The following is a 21,737-nucleotide window of genomic DNA, read 5'->3' as shown; positions in this document are numbered from 1 at the left end:
GATATATTAGCTGTAATAACTTAAAACAGTGATTATATGTTTTAATTCCTATTCTTAAATATTTCAATTTCCTCCACAGAATTCTATCATGTTGAAAAACCTAATTAAGAGCAGTTTTAAGTATTAAGACCCATCAAATCTCCTCCACTTAACATAAATATTAATACCCAAGGAGTGGTTCCAATGGTGTCATAACCGTGATGTGTACTTGAGCATATATGTGTAGTTGTGCACATTCACCTCCAGTGCAGTATTAGAGGTGTCTGTCTTCATCTCCACCCTTGAATCCCTGTGTGGTGTCCTACAGTCAGAGTCTGAGTCCCTCTGGATCCTGTGCTGTTCCAGGTGTCATTTAGTAGATGAACAGGGCAGTCAGCAGCTTTACCCTCAACACATCCCCTTCCACCTCGTCCTCCTGCTTTCTCCTCGTCCCGCGGGTGAGCGCTTAAATGAAGCATGTTGGCTGCTGCGACACATCAGCCCACACCGGCATCCAGTATTAAACCATTCCAAGCTGTATTGTTGCACCGCTGGGAGAAATGCTCAGTTGTTTTGCATGCTGACATGGCATTCTGTGCGAGGAGAATGCCAAGGTTAGCTGGGTTTTAGTGGCCAGTGGCTGTGTGGCTTCATATGCACCAACACACCTGCTAAGGAAAATCCCCCGGGGCTTCCAGAAAATGAGGTGCAACCATCTGAACACAGTTTCAGTACTTATTAGGATGAAACAGTGAGAAAAACACCTGCAAACTTCTTGCTTTAACACTTTACATGGAAACCTTTCCTTTGATTCCTGAGTTGTTGTCTTGTAGAGAAAATTAACTTTAACGGAACTCCTGCAAGCTTTAAGTAAGCATTTATTTAACATCCATGAGATTTTCAGGGTGAGCTGGCTGCATGTGTGAACGCAAACAGTTACCCAGAATTGTCCAGCCTGTCCCCTTGTAAAATATCTGCGTGTCAGGATCAGATGAAGTGAACGCAGCAGGAAATAGACAGGAAAATTCACTGCGAGAAAATGGGAGGAGGTGATGGCATTTATATCCTGTGACAGCAGTGTGACCTGTGTGATCTCCATGCATATAATGAAACGGCTCCATTGTGTTTTCTGCTTACCAATTTGTTCTTTTCTGCTCTTTTGTAAATATGGTAAACTACATGTAGCAATGACATAGAGGGAAACAAATGTCATCATAGCGTTGCACTCATACACCATTTATGTACTTATTGTCCTGCCTCCTGAGACCCCTCCTCCTGTCCGACGGGGGTAGACTCCTGCTGTGAGAGACATGTTGGAACAACTAATTTAGGAAGATTTCAGGGGCAGCCCGTCTGACATTTTCTTGAAAATATCAGGAGTGCATATGTGCAAACTGATAGAGTTTGCAGTTGCGCAAAGGTAGCACTATAGGTGGTTTTCACAGCCGAGATCCTGAAAATAGAACTCAAGTATTTCTACAGTCTCCTCAAAGCCACCTGTCCTCCTGATTGCTTTTTAAAAAGATTGGGTTGTTAATCCAAAAATATGTCCCACTTCCTAGATTGGAACAAATATTTTTAAATGAATTCAGTCCATGCAGCATCTATATAAGTAAATGTATTTAGTCAGAGAGAGCGGCTTCACTTGGCAGCTCGTAGTGCAAGACGTCTTGTAGGTCTTCATCTGGCGCGTCAGAGGCAGTATCGTGATCTTCCATAAATTCAAGAAACAAAAAGGTGCAGCTCTGCACACGTGCTCATCGAGACAGTTAGAGGTTGAGGCTCTGCCACATACTGTTTTGTTCAGCATTCCCCTCCAGTATGTAAGCCTATATCCTCCAGGAATCGTATAGCCATAGACGGGCCCACGTTCCTGATTATGCTTATGTGTTACAAGGCCTGTTTGTTTTTCCATTCCTTGATGTGCTCCTGGGGGAAAAGGGAGATATAGGCCATGAACACTGTGTGAAGTGCTTCGCTCATCCTATCAGCGTGTTAGTGGTTGTGTCGATGCACAGTGCAGCAAAGCGGCCCAGTTGAACACAGCTTACCCCTGAATGCAGATTCAAGCACTCTGCAACCCAAGGCTTCATAAACTGCAATAATTAATTGTGAGGTAGCCTCCATTCCCCCCAACCCCCCCAACCCCCCACATGCCTCATTACATAGTATGAACTTGGTTGCAGGCATCATCAGCTCTTAAATCTATTTTATTTATTACAGAGGTTTAGTAATGCCTCTTTTTAGACATCATCTAAATGATGCTGAGAGAATTGAGATGCAGAGATTGATAGAGGGAGTGCAACAGCAGAGCTCATTTCCAAAGGCCTCACGCTGAAGCAGTAGCAGAGGTTAATTGAATTCTGTCAACTTGATATTGTCGGGCAATGCTAGATTCTTTTTGATCAGCACTTGTACACTGTTGCTTAATTTTCTTCTTCTGGGAGAACGACGCTTGCATCTCGTCATAATCACTGCACGGCAGCTTTATGAACCTATTAAGACAATGCCCTCTGAAAGTGACTGTGCATCAACAAAGGCCCTTTGTGTCCTTAACGAGGACACGACAATTAATCCATCGCCTAATATGAGATATCTAAGGACATCCAACATTGGATGGTCATGTCCTTCTCTTTGTTGACTCGAACCGTGAGCAAGCGTTCTCACAGAGAGACATAAAAGAGGAAGATTTGGATTTCTGTATTATATAAATCAAAACAGCTTAAAACCTGCTTTTTTTTTATAGGCACAGCACACGGCAGACTGTGTTACATAACTGTCAGAATTACACACAAATCCTCTGTCAGGAGGACGTATCGAGGCGGGGCTGTTTTGTCCCTGGGATTTTGTGTCAACAGAAAAAAAAAAAAAACTTGCTTGGCGAGGCTCGGACTGTCCATGTGTTAGTGTTTATCTCGTCCTCGTCTGGAAGCTGATTGTAAGTTTGTTTTTGAGCGCTGATGGATGGTGCCGGAGCGGCCGTGGTGCAGCAGTGCAGGACTGTCTCTCCTGACAAACTGACCTTGTTGTTCTGAGCTGATTAAGAGAGGGAGTGTTTCGTTTTGACTCCTCACCAGCACCCCTGAAATGTGACCCTCTTTCGTCGTCACCCCCCCCCCCCCCCCCTCCCCCTCCCCCTCCCTCAGCAAAACCAAATGCAGATAAATGTTTTTCTGCACCGTCAGTGTGCTGCTGGGATGCTGATAGAGACAATGTCGCTGCTCATGATCCTGCATTGTAAAGCAGGACATGTTGTTTTCAAAAGAAATACACGTCTACTTCATCTGCCATGTGTTTAAACAAAACATACTAAACTAACATCTGCAGACACTGCAGTGTTTTAATTCATGTTTTCCTACATTTTAAAGTATTGATCCGTGACATTCAAGCAGACGTCTGGTGTGGAATCCCCTGTCAGTAACTTTAGTCAGAAAGCAGCTATTTAGCAAGCACAGTGAATGGCGCACCTCTTATACACACTCGCACTCTGACAGGAAATCCAAAGATGTCACCGTTTGATTGACAGGCGATGTCTGGGAACAGCAGTGCAGGAACACCAAGTCAGTGTGTGCATTACATTGAATCCCAGAAAGAGTTATTTAAAGACACAAGAAGAGTTTATTCCAACCAAAAGTTTAGAATATTAAATCAAAGAACAGATCCAGTAAAACAGGGTACTTTGAGTCAGTGGATTACTTTGACATCCCCGTTTCTCTTGTTGACAGGACAATAATTAACAGCTCATCAACTGTGACCAGATTTACTGAGAGGACTGATTTGGAATCAGAACATATATAAACACAGTTTATTATCACATCCTTTGCTTTAGTTTGGTGTTTTACTTCCGTTAGTCTGTTTTCCATGGAGTAAAAACTAGCTAGGACAGCAAAGGGCAGCAGCTGCATGCCTGAGTCTAAAAATGTATCCACCTGCTATTGTTATGTAAAGAGAGTTATGTTCTCCTCATTGAAAGATTAAACACTGAATCTTTAAGCCGTCTTCTGGACTTGATCCACAAAGTGTAATCCTAAAAAAACAAAACACAGCTACCAAGCACACCGAACCTGCCCCAGCGGTCTGCTCTCCTGATTACATTGTGTCCTTAATATACTTGTGTTTGAAAAATGCAGTGTAAAATATTTCTATTTTTAAATTCACATTTTCTCTCATATCTTAGTGAAAATCAAAAACGGAATATGACTCTGAATTGGTTATACAAACAGAATGTATTCAGAGATATTGCTGATGTCAGGATAACAATTTTCATTATTAAAATAATAAATGGTGCACAATGAAGATGTATGATTAACCATGTGTGGTTAGGGCAAAATCAAGTCTTCATGCATTAGTTGTATTCTAAGATCCCTCAATGCCTCTCCTCTGTCTACGTTTTATGACATAGGTCTTAGTGATACATATTTAGTGTGCCATGTGACTGTTTGTGTGCACTTTTCTGCCCTGTTATAGCAGCCTGAAATAATTGTGAGGTTAATGTTTCATCAGCCCACTGGTTGTGTGCCAGCTGCTTTGTTTTGATGTAGTGTTACGCCAAGTATTAAGGCAGGAAGTCATTTAGGGTTTGAAAACAAAGGCTATCAGCTGTTACTGATTTATTCTAAATGGATAGTTTTCACTTCATAGATGCATCAGGTTTATTTGAACTGACGTATTTTAGTTTTGAAAAGTGGGAGAGAAAGTGGGCAATGACATGTAGGAAACAAGACGCAGGTCGGACTTGACTGTAGCCTCTGTACATTCACAGTCGAGTGGTTATATGCCAGTTTAATCTCACACTTCCTACTGACAACTTAATCTTCTTCTTTTTTTTAAATCAAAACACTGACAAACCATTCCACGCTAGTTGATGCAATCCATCCACTGTGCTGGTTTACATCAGTGTAGTAGAGCATTAAGGCAGCATGGTCGTAGCCATTAAATGGAGCTACCGGCGAGGCTAGTGGTGGGCGGCTGCTTGGACCCAACATTTGACCGACATTGTCTGAATCGATTGGAACAGAAATTAGGTGTTTTCCCGACAGTTATGCCCCACCATCAGGCTAAGTGTATGGGGCTAACAACAAAACACAATTTGACCCAACAAAGCACGTAAAACACTTCAACAAAGTCAAATGAAGGGATATGAATAAATTGCAAAAATAATCCTTGATCCAGTCCCAACTCCAAAAGTCTCTCTGGTCCTGAAGTAAGCACTGGACTTCTAAGCACTGAGGCCAGGTGCTCCTCATTGAGTAATTAGTAGCTTCACCCGTGCAGAGCTGGAGACAGTCGAATGGGAGGAGGGGCAAGCGGGACGGGGAACAACATTGAGCTGTTACACTGACTATTTAGGTAGCAACTATAGCGAGGATGATATGGTTAAGTCACTTAGTCGGCTAATCATGCACATCATGTTCTGTGAAGTTTATACTGGACCACATAATAAGAAAAAAGAGAATGCAGAGTATCACAGTACACAAAAAGTAAAATGTAGAAGTACCATCACTGTGTACTGGTGAGAATCAGAACTCCTCCAGCACTAATAAACACCAATATTAAGCTCAATTAGTCCTTGAAACCACATTCGAATCCTGATAGTTTGGAAGTTTTGGGAGCAATGCGTGTTTAGAGATTGGCGTAATGTAAGCAGTGAACCTGCACTCCAGTGATAACAGCGAGCTTACATGGCAGCCAGTGGGAAATCTCCATCCAGCACTTAACCTCCATGGATGAGAGATTATAACTGGCAGCTCTGGGTCACAAAGGAGCATAACCCGACTGTCCTTGGGGCACGTTTATCCATATGGCAACGCTGTGGTTACATTAACATTTTATGCCGGATCTTCCCATCACAAGCTGCATCAGATTGCAATGAGCTCAAGGGTTTTGCGATTTATGTTTTAGAGGGCGACTACTTTGTTGTTACAGTTGTTTTATCCGTCAGTGGATGTGACACATCAAATACTTTAAACATACATTATTGACTAGTAAACATTCTGATGCTGAGCACTGCATGTAGCCTGAATATTTTATAAACTTCGACGCAACGCATGAAATGTAAAATATTTAGTACTGAATTTGAAAAAGATCTCAAATGTTCCTAAGTGTAAAAAAAACAAAAAAACAAACTATGATGCCATACTGTGTGTTATTATCCGTCTTGTTCTGGTCCAGCTTTGGTCACATTGTGTGCCTCTTGATGGCCTCTGATTACTGCAGTGATGGAGAAGTGGCTGTAATTTGAAAGTGCTGTAATTTGGAGAAGCAATTAATTAAAGTTTCTCTTCCGATCACTGCAAGTTCATTTCAGGAGATTCATGATGTTTTTATTTTATGCAACTCCCAAAGAGCCTATTTCATTCAAACTATTTACGTGAATGATTTTCACAAATTAATGTGAAAATAAGTACTATTAATTCACTTTGAGGAATCCACAATGAATATAGACAGGAAACCATTTTTTTTTTTACTTTTTACCAAGAGTTTCCCACCTTCTCTTTGAAGTAAGATATCAAGTTTATCCTGTCTCTCTGAATCATGACTGTCTATGAGTGAGAATTGCGGGTCCTTCTGGCTGTGTTGTTGTCAGAGCCGTGTTTACTTCATGTTTACATGGACGGGACGGCCTTGTGTATAAAGCTGTTTTAGTCAGGGACAAGAGAAAAGAGGAAGAACATACTCACTGGTTAATGGGATGTCACGTATATGTGTCTTTAGATCAAGGTCGTTCCGTGTCAATTCATGTGCATAGCGGAGGTGTCACCAAACAGAAGTTTGTTTTGGTTTCATGCTGGTGCTCAAGGGCGACATCTACTGGATCAAAAGGTCGCACATTCTTCCTTTAGTGGTATAAAGAGGAAAATTGACCCTTTATTCTTTTAATGTTTTAAACTTCTCTTTAAACTTTGATCATTATACATAATGATGAAGTAAAGCAACATATAGCCGCTGTTACTGTATACATTGATCCTACCAATGGAATCTGTAACCAACACACATCAATGACCCACTTTTGTTTCACTGGGTTTCTCCATCACAATGAACACACAGTATGAAGTCTGTGAAATACCCTGTACACCTTATTACTGCAGCAAATGTTCACTACTCCACTTAATATTGAATAATCCACATTATCAAATAGTTCCTAAAAAGTGCTTCAATTCCTCAAAAACTGTGCCAAGTTTGCAGAATTTACTTTTTAAAACCTTTCTTATTTAAATATATGAAAATGTCTGTATTGTCTGCTTTCATAGTGCTATCACTTTTGGGGGGCAGTGGGGGAATGAGGGCCTTTTAGCCTTTGTTTGCTATAAGGGTGGACAGAGTCGGATATCGGGGAGCAGGGTTGGAAATTAGCACCCATATGTCACCCGCCAAATACTGCTTTTTTTTTTTTTTTTTTGCAGTGGCGGTTAAATTTGCTCAACTTACCGGTCGCAGTAGCGGGTAAATAAAAGTAACGTGACAGTGATTTGTGATAACAAAAACTGAATCCTGGTCTAGTGCTTGTTCTGCTCTGACTTTGTGAGCCTGTAGCTAAATCAGCTAAATGAGGCTTTGAGGACATAGTTGCAATGGAAAGTCTTACCAACATCAAAATAATAAACTAAAATAAACTTGTATTTCTGTTTATGAGCGAGATTAAGAGCATGTCAGTATTTTCTTTAACAGCTGAAACATTTCCCTTCATAAAATAGCCCATTGTACTTGAATACTGTAAGCCTCGATTTGATATTATACGTCATTGCATTATGCTGCCGGTTCAAATAAAGAGGCAGGTAAAAAGACGAGTGACTGGTAGATTATTGAATCCAGTCACAGTGGCAGGTAGACAAAAAAGGTAGTAAAGGCGCCGACGTCCGATTCAAACCTAGGCGCTTCTCTTGACGACTACTGCCTCAGGACATTGGGCGCTACTTAACTGCCAGATCATCTGTGCCCCAACAATAATCGTTTTAAGCGTTTCACTAAGTTTTTAATCCGTTTTTTTTTTTTTTTAGTATTGTGATAATAAAAAATAAAAATAAAAATAAAAGATGAGCCTCTTTGTAAGTTTTTGAATATAAAGGGCATTAAAGAATCTCAAAATGTCTTGTTGCCCCAACTGAGCCTCCATTAAATGTATTTTATCTACAATCCATACTTTACAGCCATGATTCTGGTTGTTTTTCATTATTTTTCAATAAAACACACAAAAGGAAAAAACAAAAACATTATTTGCTCAAGTTTTTGCTCTAAAGTAAACTTTGGAGAAGTTTGTTTATGGCGCATTTGAATATTGCAGATTTCCACTTTCTTTTCTCTTTTTTTAATGCAAAATATATCGTGTGATGGTAATTTTTTTTTTTTTTTTTTTTTAAATCCTGCTTTTGGCCTTTGTAAGTCTTGAAAATTAAAAAAAAACTCCTTGGAGGGGTTGGGAAAAGTGCCAGTGCTTGTTGGCGAGAGTGTGTGATCAAACTTAACCCACAGGCTTCCTCTCCAAAGTCATCATCCCTTCAAGGCTCAACCATCGTTGTTATTCACCACGTACAGCCCTGCCTCGTTCTGTTCTCGGGTTAATCACAGTGATCTTTTTTTTACGCTTGGTCCTTATATCAACCGATTAAAAACCCTCTTGAATATAATGCTGCCTTGTCCTTCCACCTTACAGAGGTGAGTTTTTTTGTCCTGATTGACTTAAATACTCCTGAAGTCAGATGACAGGCGGTAACCTGAGTTCAGCTCTGCACTGGAAGAATGAGCAGAGTTTCTTAGATAATGGTCGAAAAATGGTTCCTTTGTGTCATTACTTTGACTCTTGTGTTCCTATCAGACGCATGTGCTGTTATTGTCACCATGAAGAGAGAATGCGTTTGAAAGAAAAGTCTATTTGAGTTGAATGACTTTGCAAGGACTATTTTTTCCCCCCCAGAACATCACTGTCAGAATTGGACACTTGGGAAAATCACTTTGTAAGATAAACCTCCCCTGCAGTGTGTTCGCTGTAGTTGGAGGTTATGAACATGCAGCAGGACTAGACTCAGTGAAGTTGGCTGAGCTGAGGCACCAGTCTGCATTCTGTCCTCACTGGGGGGGATGCTTCAATGACAAGTTACTGCCTCTTCCATTACTCAGACGGCTGTAGCAATTAGGCACCAGGAGGAGGATGTATAGCTGGTTTATTTATGGCCAGGTCTCCTCTCGCCCTGACCAGCATGTCCTGCTCCTCCCTCCCCTCTGCTCCACACCACTTGTGCTCAATTTGTCCAGTTAATGTCTGGGTGGACTGTGCAGCTCTGGGGACAGTTGGAACTTATTTTTATAGCCTTGTTTGCCCTCCTCAACAAAAACGTAAACACTGGTCATTTGTTGAAATGATCAAGTTCACCTTTAAAGCTGTGTTGTCCTTTTCTTAGCCTGTTATGGCTGTGTGTGTAAGTACTGGCTGTATATTCCCACAAGCAAAGGTTTAACTAATGTGATGCAAACATTACGAAACCCCTGAGGAAAACGATTAGCATGGATGGTCGAATGTACAGAGTGTGACTTGATAACCATGAGAGCACAGTTCATAGCCTGTTTAATAGTGATGCATATTTGTTTCCTTGAGCATGACCACAACCTTCCTCTCAACCTTAAATAATTCAATCTAATTATCTAAACTTAACCTTAAAGGCTTTATGTGCGATTTTTCACACTTAAATGTAATAGAGATCAAGTACATCCTCTGAAAATAACTCTGTGAGTCATGACTGTCTACAATGAGAAACACCCGAGTCCCACTGTCTGTGATGTTTTCAGAGTTTTCAGAGTCCTATCTTCAGTTTGTTTACATCGTAGGGACAGCCGGCTGACTCCTCCCCTCGCATATAAAAGTTGTTTAATTGAGGGACTAGAGAAAAGAAGAATAACATACTGTACTCACTGCTTAACTGTGTTTCTAGATCACGCTCATTTCAGGTAAATTTACATGCAGTGTGAAGATACCAGCACAATAAAGATCGCTAGCATTAGCATGCTAACACAACAATGGACCGCGAGTTATTTTGGTTTCATGCTGGTGCTCAAGGGCGACATCTGCTGGATCAAAAAAATCGCATATAAAGCCTTTAATGATAGACTTGGAAAATGATAAAACACTTATTTCAATCAGTAGTGACAAATATGAAGGCAAGACTTAACAAAGCTGTGTACTATCACTTTACCTGTTAGTCTTAGATAGGGGTGAGTCTTTTAATGTCACAATTTTATTTGATCTCGATTCTTTGGGTCGGGATCATAGACTATACATTTTAATGGAGGAAGCCTGAGTGAATTCTGCCATCTGTTCCTGCAGGGGGCTCTGGAGGCTCATCGGCAGCAGCTGCCATGCTGGAAATCCTGTCTCAGCCTAACTTTCAGTCAACCTAACGAAAGGCTGAGAGCTGGAGCTGAGGCGGGTTTTAAGCCTCTTGATGAACCGTTGCATCGTGCCCACCTGTCAATCATGTCAGCTGACTATGAATAACACTTTTCGTTTTCAAAATCAAAACAGAGCCGTACAGTGTGTGCCAGTGATGACAATAACTAATCAGACCTATTTTGTTTTTTGTACCAGGCTGTAAACATGTTAATTTATGCTGTAAAAATTGCCTTTTCGCCTTCGTTTGTGACTTCCGGTTTTCCTGGAGACAGCCTCAAGTGGACAAAAGACGAACTGCAGGATTTTGCACTTCAGCATTGGCTTCATTTTTCAAGACCGGAGGTTGCGGCTTCATCCAACTGATTTATGATACATTCCCTATTTTTTATGTCAAAATCTATTATTTGAACTTTATTATTTGACATTGAATACAATTTTTTTTTTCATGTTGCGTTACAGTATGTTGTTTTTCAATATGCATGGCTGTTACCTGCAGGTCTCTTGTAAAAGACATTTATAAAACTCGATGAGACTTCCTGGTTAAATCAAAGAAAATGACAGTTCAAAGCTCCATAAAATGTGTTTAAAATAATGCAGTTTATGTCAGCTGAGTGCAATAATGTAAATACACGAAGGCTAATATAAAACGAAGATAACATGTATTTATGCTTCACTTGCTTAACTCTTTAAAATAAGTAGAATGTATAGGCTTAAGCTAGTTTATAAGATATTAATGAGAAAATTGCTGGTGAAAAAAAAGACGGGATCATAAATCTAAAGCCTACATGGTTGACGACGCTTTAGGATTTTTTTTGTCCTTTCAGAATTGGCTGCAAGATCGGTCAGTTGAATATTTTGTGAGCTCTGGCTTTTGATTCGTTCCTGAGTTCTTCACTTTCATTTTGCAGACGTTGGATATTGACTACGTCAGGTCAGGCCTCCTCTTACCCGGGGGGGATTGTAGAATCCACAGTGCACTCCAATTCATGCCTTAAATGAAAATGGGACGGACTGAATGCCTTGCCGCTCCATGGACAGCACAGTCAGAACGTCAGTATGTAGGACACATCCATCCACCACTGACACTGAGCTGTAGCCAATGTTAGCAGCGCGGCTGACGAGTCTTGACCGACACACATCCTGCTGCATCAGTGTACCAAGGACGGTGGAGAGGGTGAATGGAAGAAAACTGCAGCAGCGGGTTTGTCGTGCTCGAACTGGTTGCTGGTGAAAATCAACTTAGGACGTGTGAAAGTTTGTTTTAAAGAATCCATTTTTAGACATTTTGAATCTGACGTGAATAGATTTTTTTTCCCATGCACACCTCGAGTTTCGGGTAGAGAAATTGTCTCTGCACGCAATCACAAAAGGTGGATTATTATAATGATTTTACCTTTTGACAGAGCCAGGCTGGTTGTTTGCGTCAGCTGCTTCCAGGTTTTATGCTAATTAGGCTAACTGTGCCTTCATTCTGCATTTCTGCATAAGATGGAAAGAGAACATGTACATCTAATAATGAACAGGAATGTTATTTTTCATGTGTATGGGTAGAGATAGAGCGTGTTAATTCATTAAGCTCATGTCTGTGTTTCCACTTTACAGACCTCAGTGTTTCTTTAATGAATATGTGTTACACATGTGTTCTTCAGGCACCTTTCACGTGTTTGTCCATGTGTTGTTTGTCATACTATAATTGATTTTCCACACATCTTGTCTTTTAATTCCTGTACGGGAACATCAGAGATTTGAACAAGGAACGTTGTTATGCTAACAAGTCAGATAACGTAAAGTCATTCTAATCTGCTTCCTCTTGTCTTGCACTTCCTTCCTGTTCATATCTGTTCTCTGCAGCCTCAGTGGTTGTCTCACATTACACTGAGCCTGGTACATTCTGATCATGTCCCATCTCCCAGCCCTCTCTCCTCCTCCTCCTGCTCCTCCTCTCTCTGCTCCTACCTTACACTGAGCGCTGTGTGCTGCTGATTCAGCGTGTTATGATGATGCATGTATGAGAGTTCCCGGACCCTGATTTTGAAGGCATTTAAAATGCTGCCGGCAGTGGACAGAAGTAATCTCTCTTTCTGCCAATGCAACCTTCAGCTCAGGGGGGAGTTAGCGTGCTGACGGACCACCTCTCCGGTCTACAGGGCGGCGCTGTTCATTCTGCGACATCCTCCACTATTACCTGTGTCTGTGTTTGAATCAAAAGCATACTACTTCAATCTTTGTACTTGACCAAATGTGCTTCAACTTGCCTCTCTCTTTTTTTGCATTGCAGACGACACGCCTCATTGCCAGTAGATGTCTCAGAGATCCCTCTAAACCTTATTGCCCCTGTGTGTAGAAGAAGTTACCCCTGTCGCAAATGGAAGTCTGCATCTTTTGGGTAAATTGAAGGGTTTTTTATTGAGTCACCTTTTTTCATCCGGCCATGACTCCCTTTAGCTCATCTCCTAACAGTCCATCCCATCACATCACCTTCTTTCCTGTTGCCAGCCTACAATATCACTCTCTTTATAAACCTGAAGGAACATCTAATTTACCACACTCCCATTTCCCATGTTGCTACTGTGTGTGTGTGTGTGTGTGTGTATTTTTGTTTGTCAGTCTGTTCCTTTCCCCTTGTGAGAACTTCCACCGCCGACTGTGCACAAGCTGGTGGGAGGCCTCCTCAGACTCCAAATCCCCTCAGATAGAAAATGAGCAACACCCATCACAACTACAGACATGCAGCAGAAGCGCAGCAAGAGAAACAGAACTACTTTCTGGGGTAGAGCTGGCAGAAAAGAACCCAGTGATTGGCACACATCGTTCTTTAAATTGCTTCTATCTTTCAGGAGTACTTCAGAAGAGCATATCTGAGAAAAGGACTGACAAGCCTTAATGCACTGCCTCAACTTTGTATATGCGATTTTGCATAGAAGATCCTGCGGCACATGTACAGTACAGTAATGCCTTGCCTGGTCGTCCGTGCAGTCCTCCACTCGGTGTAGATGCATTTCCTTGGCGTTCATTACGGCTGCTCAGCGAGGCCCTGAGAGCTCCTCGGGTAATGAGGGGAGATGGGGAGAGATGAAAACCCTGGGAGCGTTGAGCAGTGGGACATAGGCTTCAAAAGCTTCATGGCAATTTCAAAGGGTTTTTATTCTTGATGCCTCTCTCGCTATATCTATCGAGTATCCAGTGCTGAGCTTGAGAGCAGTTCTTAAAGCAGGTTTATGGCAGGGGGGGGGAATGTGTGAAATATAACCCTAAAGGCTTTGGCTTGAGGGGGAAGGAGATAGAGCAAGCCCTAATGAGTCGTGTTTGTTCACCATGTTTATTGATTCTAATTAGCCGTGGAGATGTAGAGAGTATGGAGAATAAGTGCTAAACACTTGTGATTACAGTGAGGTCTCGAGCTGTCCCGCTCTATTAGGAAGCATTTGGCAGAGAACATGAAGAACAAGTGCACATCAATTACAATTGCCAGGGGAGTTTTGTTGGAATGACGTTTGGGTCAAGTTGGAACTTACAATGGGAGGTAGGTGTGGAGATTGGATAACGAATGCAATTATGTTAAAGCCCTGCGAGGCATTGAGAAAGTGACACATGGCTGCAGGTAAAATCCCACTGTGAAGCAAAGCTGCTGCTGTACACTGAAGCAGCTTTCGAGACAGATTATTAGGCTTTAATATTTGGCAGATATAAGATTAAAGATGTCGACAGAAGGAAGGGTAACAGGAAGAGATAAGAATACTCTCATCTTTTGGCTTTTTCTACTCGTGTACGTGTAGATTTGCGCTGATCCTGCTCTTTGCAAAACATTAGGCTTTAGGATGTTTTAAACTGCGAGATCGAGCTGAGAATTGATTTCAGTTTGTAGCTAGTCTCCCCTGAAAAACTTCAAGAAGTAGAGAATAACTCTTCTATTCTCAGTTGGTTTGCCTTGGAAACATCTGTTTTTTCTTTAAGTAAAATTATTCTTTAACTGTTGATTGGTGAAGCTTTGAAAAGCTGATTAGTTAGTTTGATTCCTTTAAGAAGCTTGGGTTTCTGTTCGCCACAATAGAGCTGATGCAGGTTACACATTTGTAAGCTTTTTTTCCATGTTTTTTAAATCAGATTCATTCATGTAAAGTTTTAACCCAAAAGATGGAGATGCATGTAAAAAATACATGAAGCACTTTATTCAAACAACGCTCCAGCTACTGTAGTCTCAATTAGAACCCGACCGATTAATCGGCCAGCTGATAAAATCGGCCGATATTAGCAAATCCAGTGACTATCGGTATCAGCTAATTTCATCACAGATATGCCCCAGTATTACTAGATTGAATTACTAGTCACAAAGCATTTAATTTGAGTTTCATTGTATTGCACTTGCAGTTCTCTTTCACCAGCACAGGGTGCTTTATATATTACAACAGACATTTTCACTCTCCACAGTGTCAAGTGGTGATGCACGTTCATGCAGAGTTACTTTCCAGTTTAGTGACCATCTTGTCCTTGTTATATATCTTTATTTAATAAATGTATATATTTATCTATCTCTACAGATCGAACATACATGTCGGCCAGTATATTGGTATCTGATTTTTTTCTCTCCTCAATGACGATATCAGTATCGGCCCCTAAAATACCATATCGGTCTTGCCCTAGTTTCAATAATGTAGCACTTAAATACCTTAAATACCTTTCTTGATGAAGTCCTTAAATGCTTTATATGCGATATTTTGATCCAGCAGATGTCGCCCTTGAGCACCAGCATTAAACCAAAACAACTTACGCTGCATTGTTGTGTTATCATGCTAATGCTAGCGATCTTTATTATGCTCGTATCGTCACAATTCATGTAAATTTACCCGAAATGAGCATGATCTAGAAATGCAGTTAAGCAGTGAGTACAGTATGTTATTCTTCTTTTCTCTAGTCCCTCAATTAAACAACTTTTATATGTGAGGGGAGGAATCAGCCGGCCGTCCAGGCGATGTAAACAAACTGAAGATAGGACTCGGAAAACTCTGAAAACATCACAGACAGTGGGACTCGAGTGTTACACCCATTGTAGACAGTCATGACTCAGAGTTATTTTCAGAGGATATACTTGATCTCTATTATATTTAAGTGTGAAAAATTGCATATAAAGCCGTTAAAGGAATCATCAGTCATGATATTTGTGATGCAAAATATAAATTGTGCCAAACTGTCCAAGAAAACAGAAAACCAATGACTTGCTTGCTGAGCTCATATCCAGTGGCTTTACGCGCTACTACTGCATTAACCTCTAATACTTCTCTCTGCTAGTGATGTGTCGCTCATGAACGATTCGTTCAAAACGAACGAATCATCTGGGTGAACGAACTGAACTGAATCACTTACTGAAAAGAGTCGTTCATTTCTCAACTTAAGTTGCGCTCTCCTCTCTCCCGTCTCGTGTCTCTCTCTCTTTAGACCGTAAGAGTCGCTCAAAGCCCGCCCTCCCTCTCCCTTTCATGTCAGTGATACGTACTGACTGAACCAACAGGACGGAGTCGGTCGGGAGCTCTGTGTCACTAAAGCCCGCCCCTACTTCTCCCTCTCATGTCTCCAAAATTGAGGAAGTAGCAAATATATTATTTAACATTTAGGTGTCAGGAAAATGTGTGTGCTTTTTATATCTGCTGTCAGTTTACAAACGGCTTTTATATCCAACTTAATTTCACTCAGCTGACTGTTTTAACATCCTCTAACGATCGTGTTTCAGTCAGGACAGTGTGTGTGTGTGTGTGTGTGTGTGTGTGTGTGTGTGTGTGTGTGTGTGTGTGTGTGTGTGTGTGTGTGTGTGTGTGTGTGTGTGTGTGTGTGTGTGTGTGACTGAGGCTGGTGACTCGCAGTCTCGCTCGTTCACGTTCACTGAACCAACTGAACGAGAGCTCCGACGTGAGTCACTGAACGAACTGAGAGGAGGAGCGGAGCTCTCATTCACTGAACGAGAGCTCCGTCTCTGAGTCTCTCTCTTCCTTTCAGTCAGACAGTCAGCGAGTGATTTGTGTACTGAACGTACTGAACAGAACGGTCGGGGAAAATAAATGTGATTGTTTTAGCAGCTTTCAGTTTGCAAACTGTAGCTTTATGCAACTAAATTCTCAGCTCATTGGCTTATTATTCACCACCGGCTGTTCTCAGTACGATCGCGAGCAGAACGAATCTTTTGAATGAATCACTTTACTGAACTGATTCAGTACACTGAAAAGAACTGCTTTTCCCATCACTACTCTCTGCAGTTCTTTTAGGAAGAACAAAATATTTGGCAGCTGTGCCCCACAAACAAAAGCTCTTTTTACACAACCTGTTGAAAGTAGTTTATCCTGTTATATAAAGGTATCAACACCAAATGGGGGAATTGTTTTCCGCGGTTGATCTGAGAGTAGAGGTAGCAAGAGAGCCAAATTGAAGATTGCTCCCTTGAATTTCCTTATTTAAGTGTTTATTTATTTAAATTTAAAAGGAGAATTGCATGCGTGGTTAAGGCACAAGTGTTTCTGGCTTTTTAGACTTTTATACGATGCACTGTTTATCAATCAATCAATCATTATTCGTATAGCACCAATTCACAACAAGTGTTATCTCGAGATGCTTAATAAGAGAGCAGGTTAAAGACCAGAAAACTTGATACTGTATAGAAAAAACAGTCAGCAGTTCTGGAGCTTTTGACTTTAAAACCAGAAAGGCTGAGTGAACATTTGGTAAGACTGTTTTCTTAACCCATGTTGAAAAATGTCGTAAATACGATATAGTTTGATGACAACAATTAATTCTATTATTATAGAAATCATCATCTAGAAAGGCATTGTGTTCTGCAGTCAGTGTAGAGCTGGACAGAATGGTTTGCTCTACTCTGCATGTGTTTGTAGAAATGTTGTCCATATTCAATAATGTACAGATGTGCACGTTTCAGTAATATTTGCCGATGTGGTTACTCCGCTAATCCAGACTGTGTATCAACATATTGGCTTGCAAATACTGTACACAAAAAAAAAACCTTTCTAACAGCACAGGAATTGTTTAATTTCATGGCGGCTTATTTTCATGTATTTGCTTTTTAATGAAAGCTCATGGGTGCTAACTGCAGGCTTTCAGACAAACATCTGATGTCACTGTTTGTTATCTTCAGTATCTGTCAATACGGTGTTTGCCCAGTGGTGTGAGGTCCAGATTACTTCCAGTTTGCGCTCCACTGGATGGTGTGAATCAGAAACAGATAGTGGCCCGTGTAAATGGATTTTCTTTCAATATCGAGTTCATCTCATTCTTTTATTTCCCGCTCTCTCTCTCTCTCCCCTTCTGAGGTTTCATCCATTTACACCCTGTCTACAAAGGTGGGCACCTATGAACCCGTGGTGCTGTCATATCTTTGCTTCTGGTTGAATGATGTAGCCCTCCAGCACAGATCAAACAAAGAGCACACCTGGCCGGGGTTAAATTTCTTTCTGTTCTTTACTAATGAGCTCTTTCACTGTCTGTACTGCTGATGTCAATGGCGAATATGCTGTCATCAGCCTTTGTTTGAACCACTGATGTTTCAAAGCCCTTGAAGTTTTGTCTTAATGTGCAGTGTGACTCTGCAGTTTAATTTTTGCATGTTGCACGGGTACAAAAGGTTGATTCCTCCACATGGAGCTAATGGCATACTGTAGATTGTTGTCCCTTGTCTCTTTAGCATGTTGTCACTTCTTGTGACATCTAACAAGGTTCTCTGGGTGTAAAGGGAACCTGTTTTGAATGGCAACACTCATAGGTTGGCTTTAAAGCAACAATATGTGACTTTCCCATCTTAAAAAAATAAGTTATGATTTATTAGTACAACAACTTTCAACGGGCAGAATAGCATCTCTCCCATGTCAACAGATCGCCATGTGTCGCCTGCTTTTAGCACTATGTTTGGCAGCGAGCTGTGGTTCTCTCGAGAGGGAGTGCTTACAGCTTCACGGCACTGGCCAGTTAGCCTGTCTTGGTACTATTTGATACACTGGCCGAGGCTTAGAGACAGAAGAGGATGGTGACAGATGTCTGATTCTTCTCCCATAGGTTTTGGATTTGGCCTTGAATGTTGTGTCGGGCAGAGCTGTCAGTCGAGTTGGTAGTCATCTTGATTGACTAACAAGAACAGAAAGCAGACATGCTTATTTGTCTTTCTTGTAGTTTGGAAATCGTAAATGGGTTGAGCTTGTGTAGAGCTTTTCTTGTCTTCTGACTACTCATAATGCCTTGCATGTATGCCTTGCTGTATGTCACATTCAGCCATTCACCATGACGCTGGAGCTGGAGCCTTTTGGGGTGTAGTGTCTTGCCCAAGGAAACGTTGAAATGTGAATCCAGGAGATCAAACTTGGACCTACTGGTTGAGAGACAACCGACTATACCACTGAGCCACAGCCCCCTCAGCCAGCTTGACTGGAGGAATAAGCTGTGCCTTTATTTTAGAGACAGCACAGTGGATAGAGTCATAAATCAGGGAGAGAGAGAATTGGGAATGACATGCGGGAAAGGAGGACTATAGTCTGCACACATGGGGCATGCGCACCAACCACTAGGCTTCCGGCGCCCCAGCTGTGCATATTTAATGATTTCTTCCACCACTGTTGTGCTTCCCCAGCTAGTCCCAACACCAGCCTCAGATTGTGTTGGTGGTCTTTAACAATGCAGACATTGGCGTTACAATTAAATTGCCTTGCCTTTGCATTCTGCTGTTGTTCTTCAGTTGTATACAAAAAGCTTTCAAAAGGGAAATAGAGGGAGGGATAAGCAGCTTATTGTTTTCTGGTCTGCATGGTTATTAATGCATTTATGCATTGTGACAATGTAGATTACTCTGTTTCCATTATATCTGCATTTGTGACCAGGGTCTTACTTTTTTATTTTAGAAGATTAAAAAGATAAACACTGTTGGGCAAAGGGCCTTCTCGCTGATTGCTTCTTTAATTCAGTTTTGTATGACTTTGCATCTGTTTTAAAACAGATGTTCAACGGGGAGAATTGTCAGGGAGGAATGACTTACATGCCAAACTTTTAAAAGTCAAGGTGAGAAAAGAAGCGTTCTGTCAGTGTGTGACTTTATCAGGATAAACTGAGAAATAATCAGCAGTTTTTCACCTTGCCTCTCCGGGCTTTTTTTCTGTGTGTTTGTTTCCAGAACAGAATCCTCCTGTCAGTCTGGAGTTACTTAATTCAGTCCACGGACAACCTGATGCAACAAAATATTAATTTGCCTTAGGCTCACGTTGGTATTATTCGCTGCTGAGATGCATAGCGAGTGGACGGTTTACTCTTCCTCACGATACCCTTGACAAATGGTTGTGCTGCTTTGCCTCTGAAGTGGAATGGGAGTGTAAATGTGTGTGTGTTTGATCAGCATGCAGGTTACATCAGGGTAAAGTTAGCCTCACACCACTCAGTCGACTGCCTTTATTTCATCTTAGCACCCTTTGATGTCTCACTGGCTTGACTGTATTCGTCCCCTCCCAGATGGTAGCACTACATCATTAAACTTGTCAGTGGCTTATGTCTCCATTCTGTTCTTTCTCTTTCTCTGTTGCACCAACAGTAATCACCCCTCCCACTGAAAAAAAAAAACCTTGTCATTACCATCCTTCTATGATTCTGTCATTCAGAAAACCACAGTGTGACTCAGGATTTAGTTGTCTCCACCCCCGAAGTGTCTCATTGTGAAGCCACTGACAGCATCCTGTTCTGGAGGCAGCTATTGTTTTGTGTGTAATTAAAATCATGTGCAATTTTCTTGGTGGAAAAGAAAGTTGCAGATCTTTCGTGCAGCTGCATGATTGTTTGGGATTGTGACGCAGCATTCGGCATATTCAGCTGGACGGGATTTATAAAAAACCACAATGCCTGTCGTTGGAGCTGGGGGAATATTTATAGATTTCCGTGAATACTCTGCCCCAGTTGCATTCATTTAAACACAAGCAGACATCAGCAGCAGTGTGTGGCCTTGACTGAACAAAATCTTTAACAAAGTTAAATTACATCATGAGTGTTTTCCCCCACTGAAGTGTTCTTGTAACTCCCAAATGTACTTACTGTTATGCATAATAACACTTTTTACTAATTTGGGGAAAATGGAAATGAATGGTAAATGGACTATCGGCCCTGTAGACAGACATCAGCAAATAATGTGGCATCATCCGAGGGTGTAAATAAACTACCCATATTTACATTTACTCACTTTGCCTAGATTGAGTAGCTTTTTGTGTACATATGCTTTTGTAGTTTTCAAAATCAGTCATTTTACTTGGCATAACGGTCAGGAGCCCAGAAAAATCACAGATAAGAAGAAGATCTTACCTTACACTGTATATCAGAACAAACCCATAGCCCACAGAAAAATGTATATTCAATACAAACATCTTTCATCTATACCTGTATGGTCTCATCCTTGTCAGATTTCTCCCAATTTTCATTTCTGTTATATTTGAAGTATGCCAACTGGATACCACAGTTTCTGTTTGTAGACATAATGGTGAAAATGATGCGGTATGATTTCAGAGTGACTGAAAAACATTATCTTTCTTTACTTGTGTTTCTACTGAGGAACAATAATCCACCCGTTGGACATGTCTAAACTTAGTCAGTAGTGCTGTTTACTTGGTTTGCTTACGGAATCCTTCAGTCATAGCCAGAATTTAGATTACACTTAACATCCATCCGTTGTCATTTTGCAATGCACAAGAAGGGCGGACCAGATTTAACTAAATTTACTACTCAGTACTTTAAGTAAAGTATTATAAAGATCGATAGTTTGACCCCTGGGGCAGAGTTTGAAGTTAGACAGGCCAGATGTCAGTCCTCACTACACAGCTCAGCCGAGTCCTGATGTAGACCAACCACTGGACTGCAGCAGTGTGTTATTGATCCTCATCACATACATGTATGGTTACTGTACTGGTACACATACTATTGTATTTCAATGTGCATCTTTTGAGCTATTTTTAATGAAATTGTTTGATTCATTGTTCTTTGTTTCTTAAAGTGTGCATTATGCATAATCATCATTATCTCTAATCATCGTCACTAGAGTAGGACAAAGGCTTCATTGTTTTATGCCATAAGTAAGAAAAACTAACAAGCATCTTTGATTGTCCCTAATGAGTTTGTTTGCCTCTGCTGTTTAAGTCCTCTCTGTTTCTGCCTGTTTGGGAGCTATGTACTGCTCAATGCAAACGGTCAAAGCGGGCTCCAGCACCCTTGGCAGCCAATGATGTGTGAGTGGGGGGGGGGGGGGGGCAGGCAGCAGGGAAAGGAGCGCTAATTCATCACTGTTAAAGGCAGGGTAATAAGGCCGCGCCACTGGTCGGGCTATCACAGGCCTGCCTCCTCCAAAAGGCAGTTAATTAACTTT

At 41.2% G+C, this 21,737-nt stretch overlaps 1 protein-coding gene across 5 annotated transcripts in view; it reads left to right on the top strand.

Annotated features, from left to right (window-relative positions):
* Positions 1-21,737, top strand: part of iqsec1b (IQ motif and Sec7 domain ArfGEF 1b) — a 196,437-nt gene that overhangs the window by 51,564 nt on the left and 123,136 nt on the right. For 4 of the 5 annotated variants that reach the window (XM_065955338.1, XM_020632713.3, XM_065955341.1 and 1 more), the window contains exon 2: positions 12,639-12,746. The exons of the other annotated variant lie outside the window; for it this stretch is intronic. In XM_065955338.1, the coding sequence (XP_065811410.1) occupies positions 12,639-12,746 (108 nt within the window). The remainder of the gene's footprint in view (positions 1-12,638; positions 12,747-21,737) is intronic. 5 annotated transcript variants of the gene reach the window in all.

Source organism: Labrus bergylta, chromosome 5, assembly GCF_963930695.1.
Source record: "Labrus bergylta chromosome 5, fLabBer1.1, whole genome shotgun sequence".
NCBI lineage: Eukaryota > Metazoa > Chordata > Actinopteri > Labriformes > Labridae > Labrus > Labrus bergylta.
The sequence above is the reverse complement of the archived record's forward strand: the minus strand, read 5'-3'. Positions and strand labels throughout refer to the sequence as shown.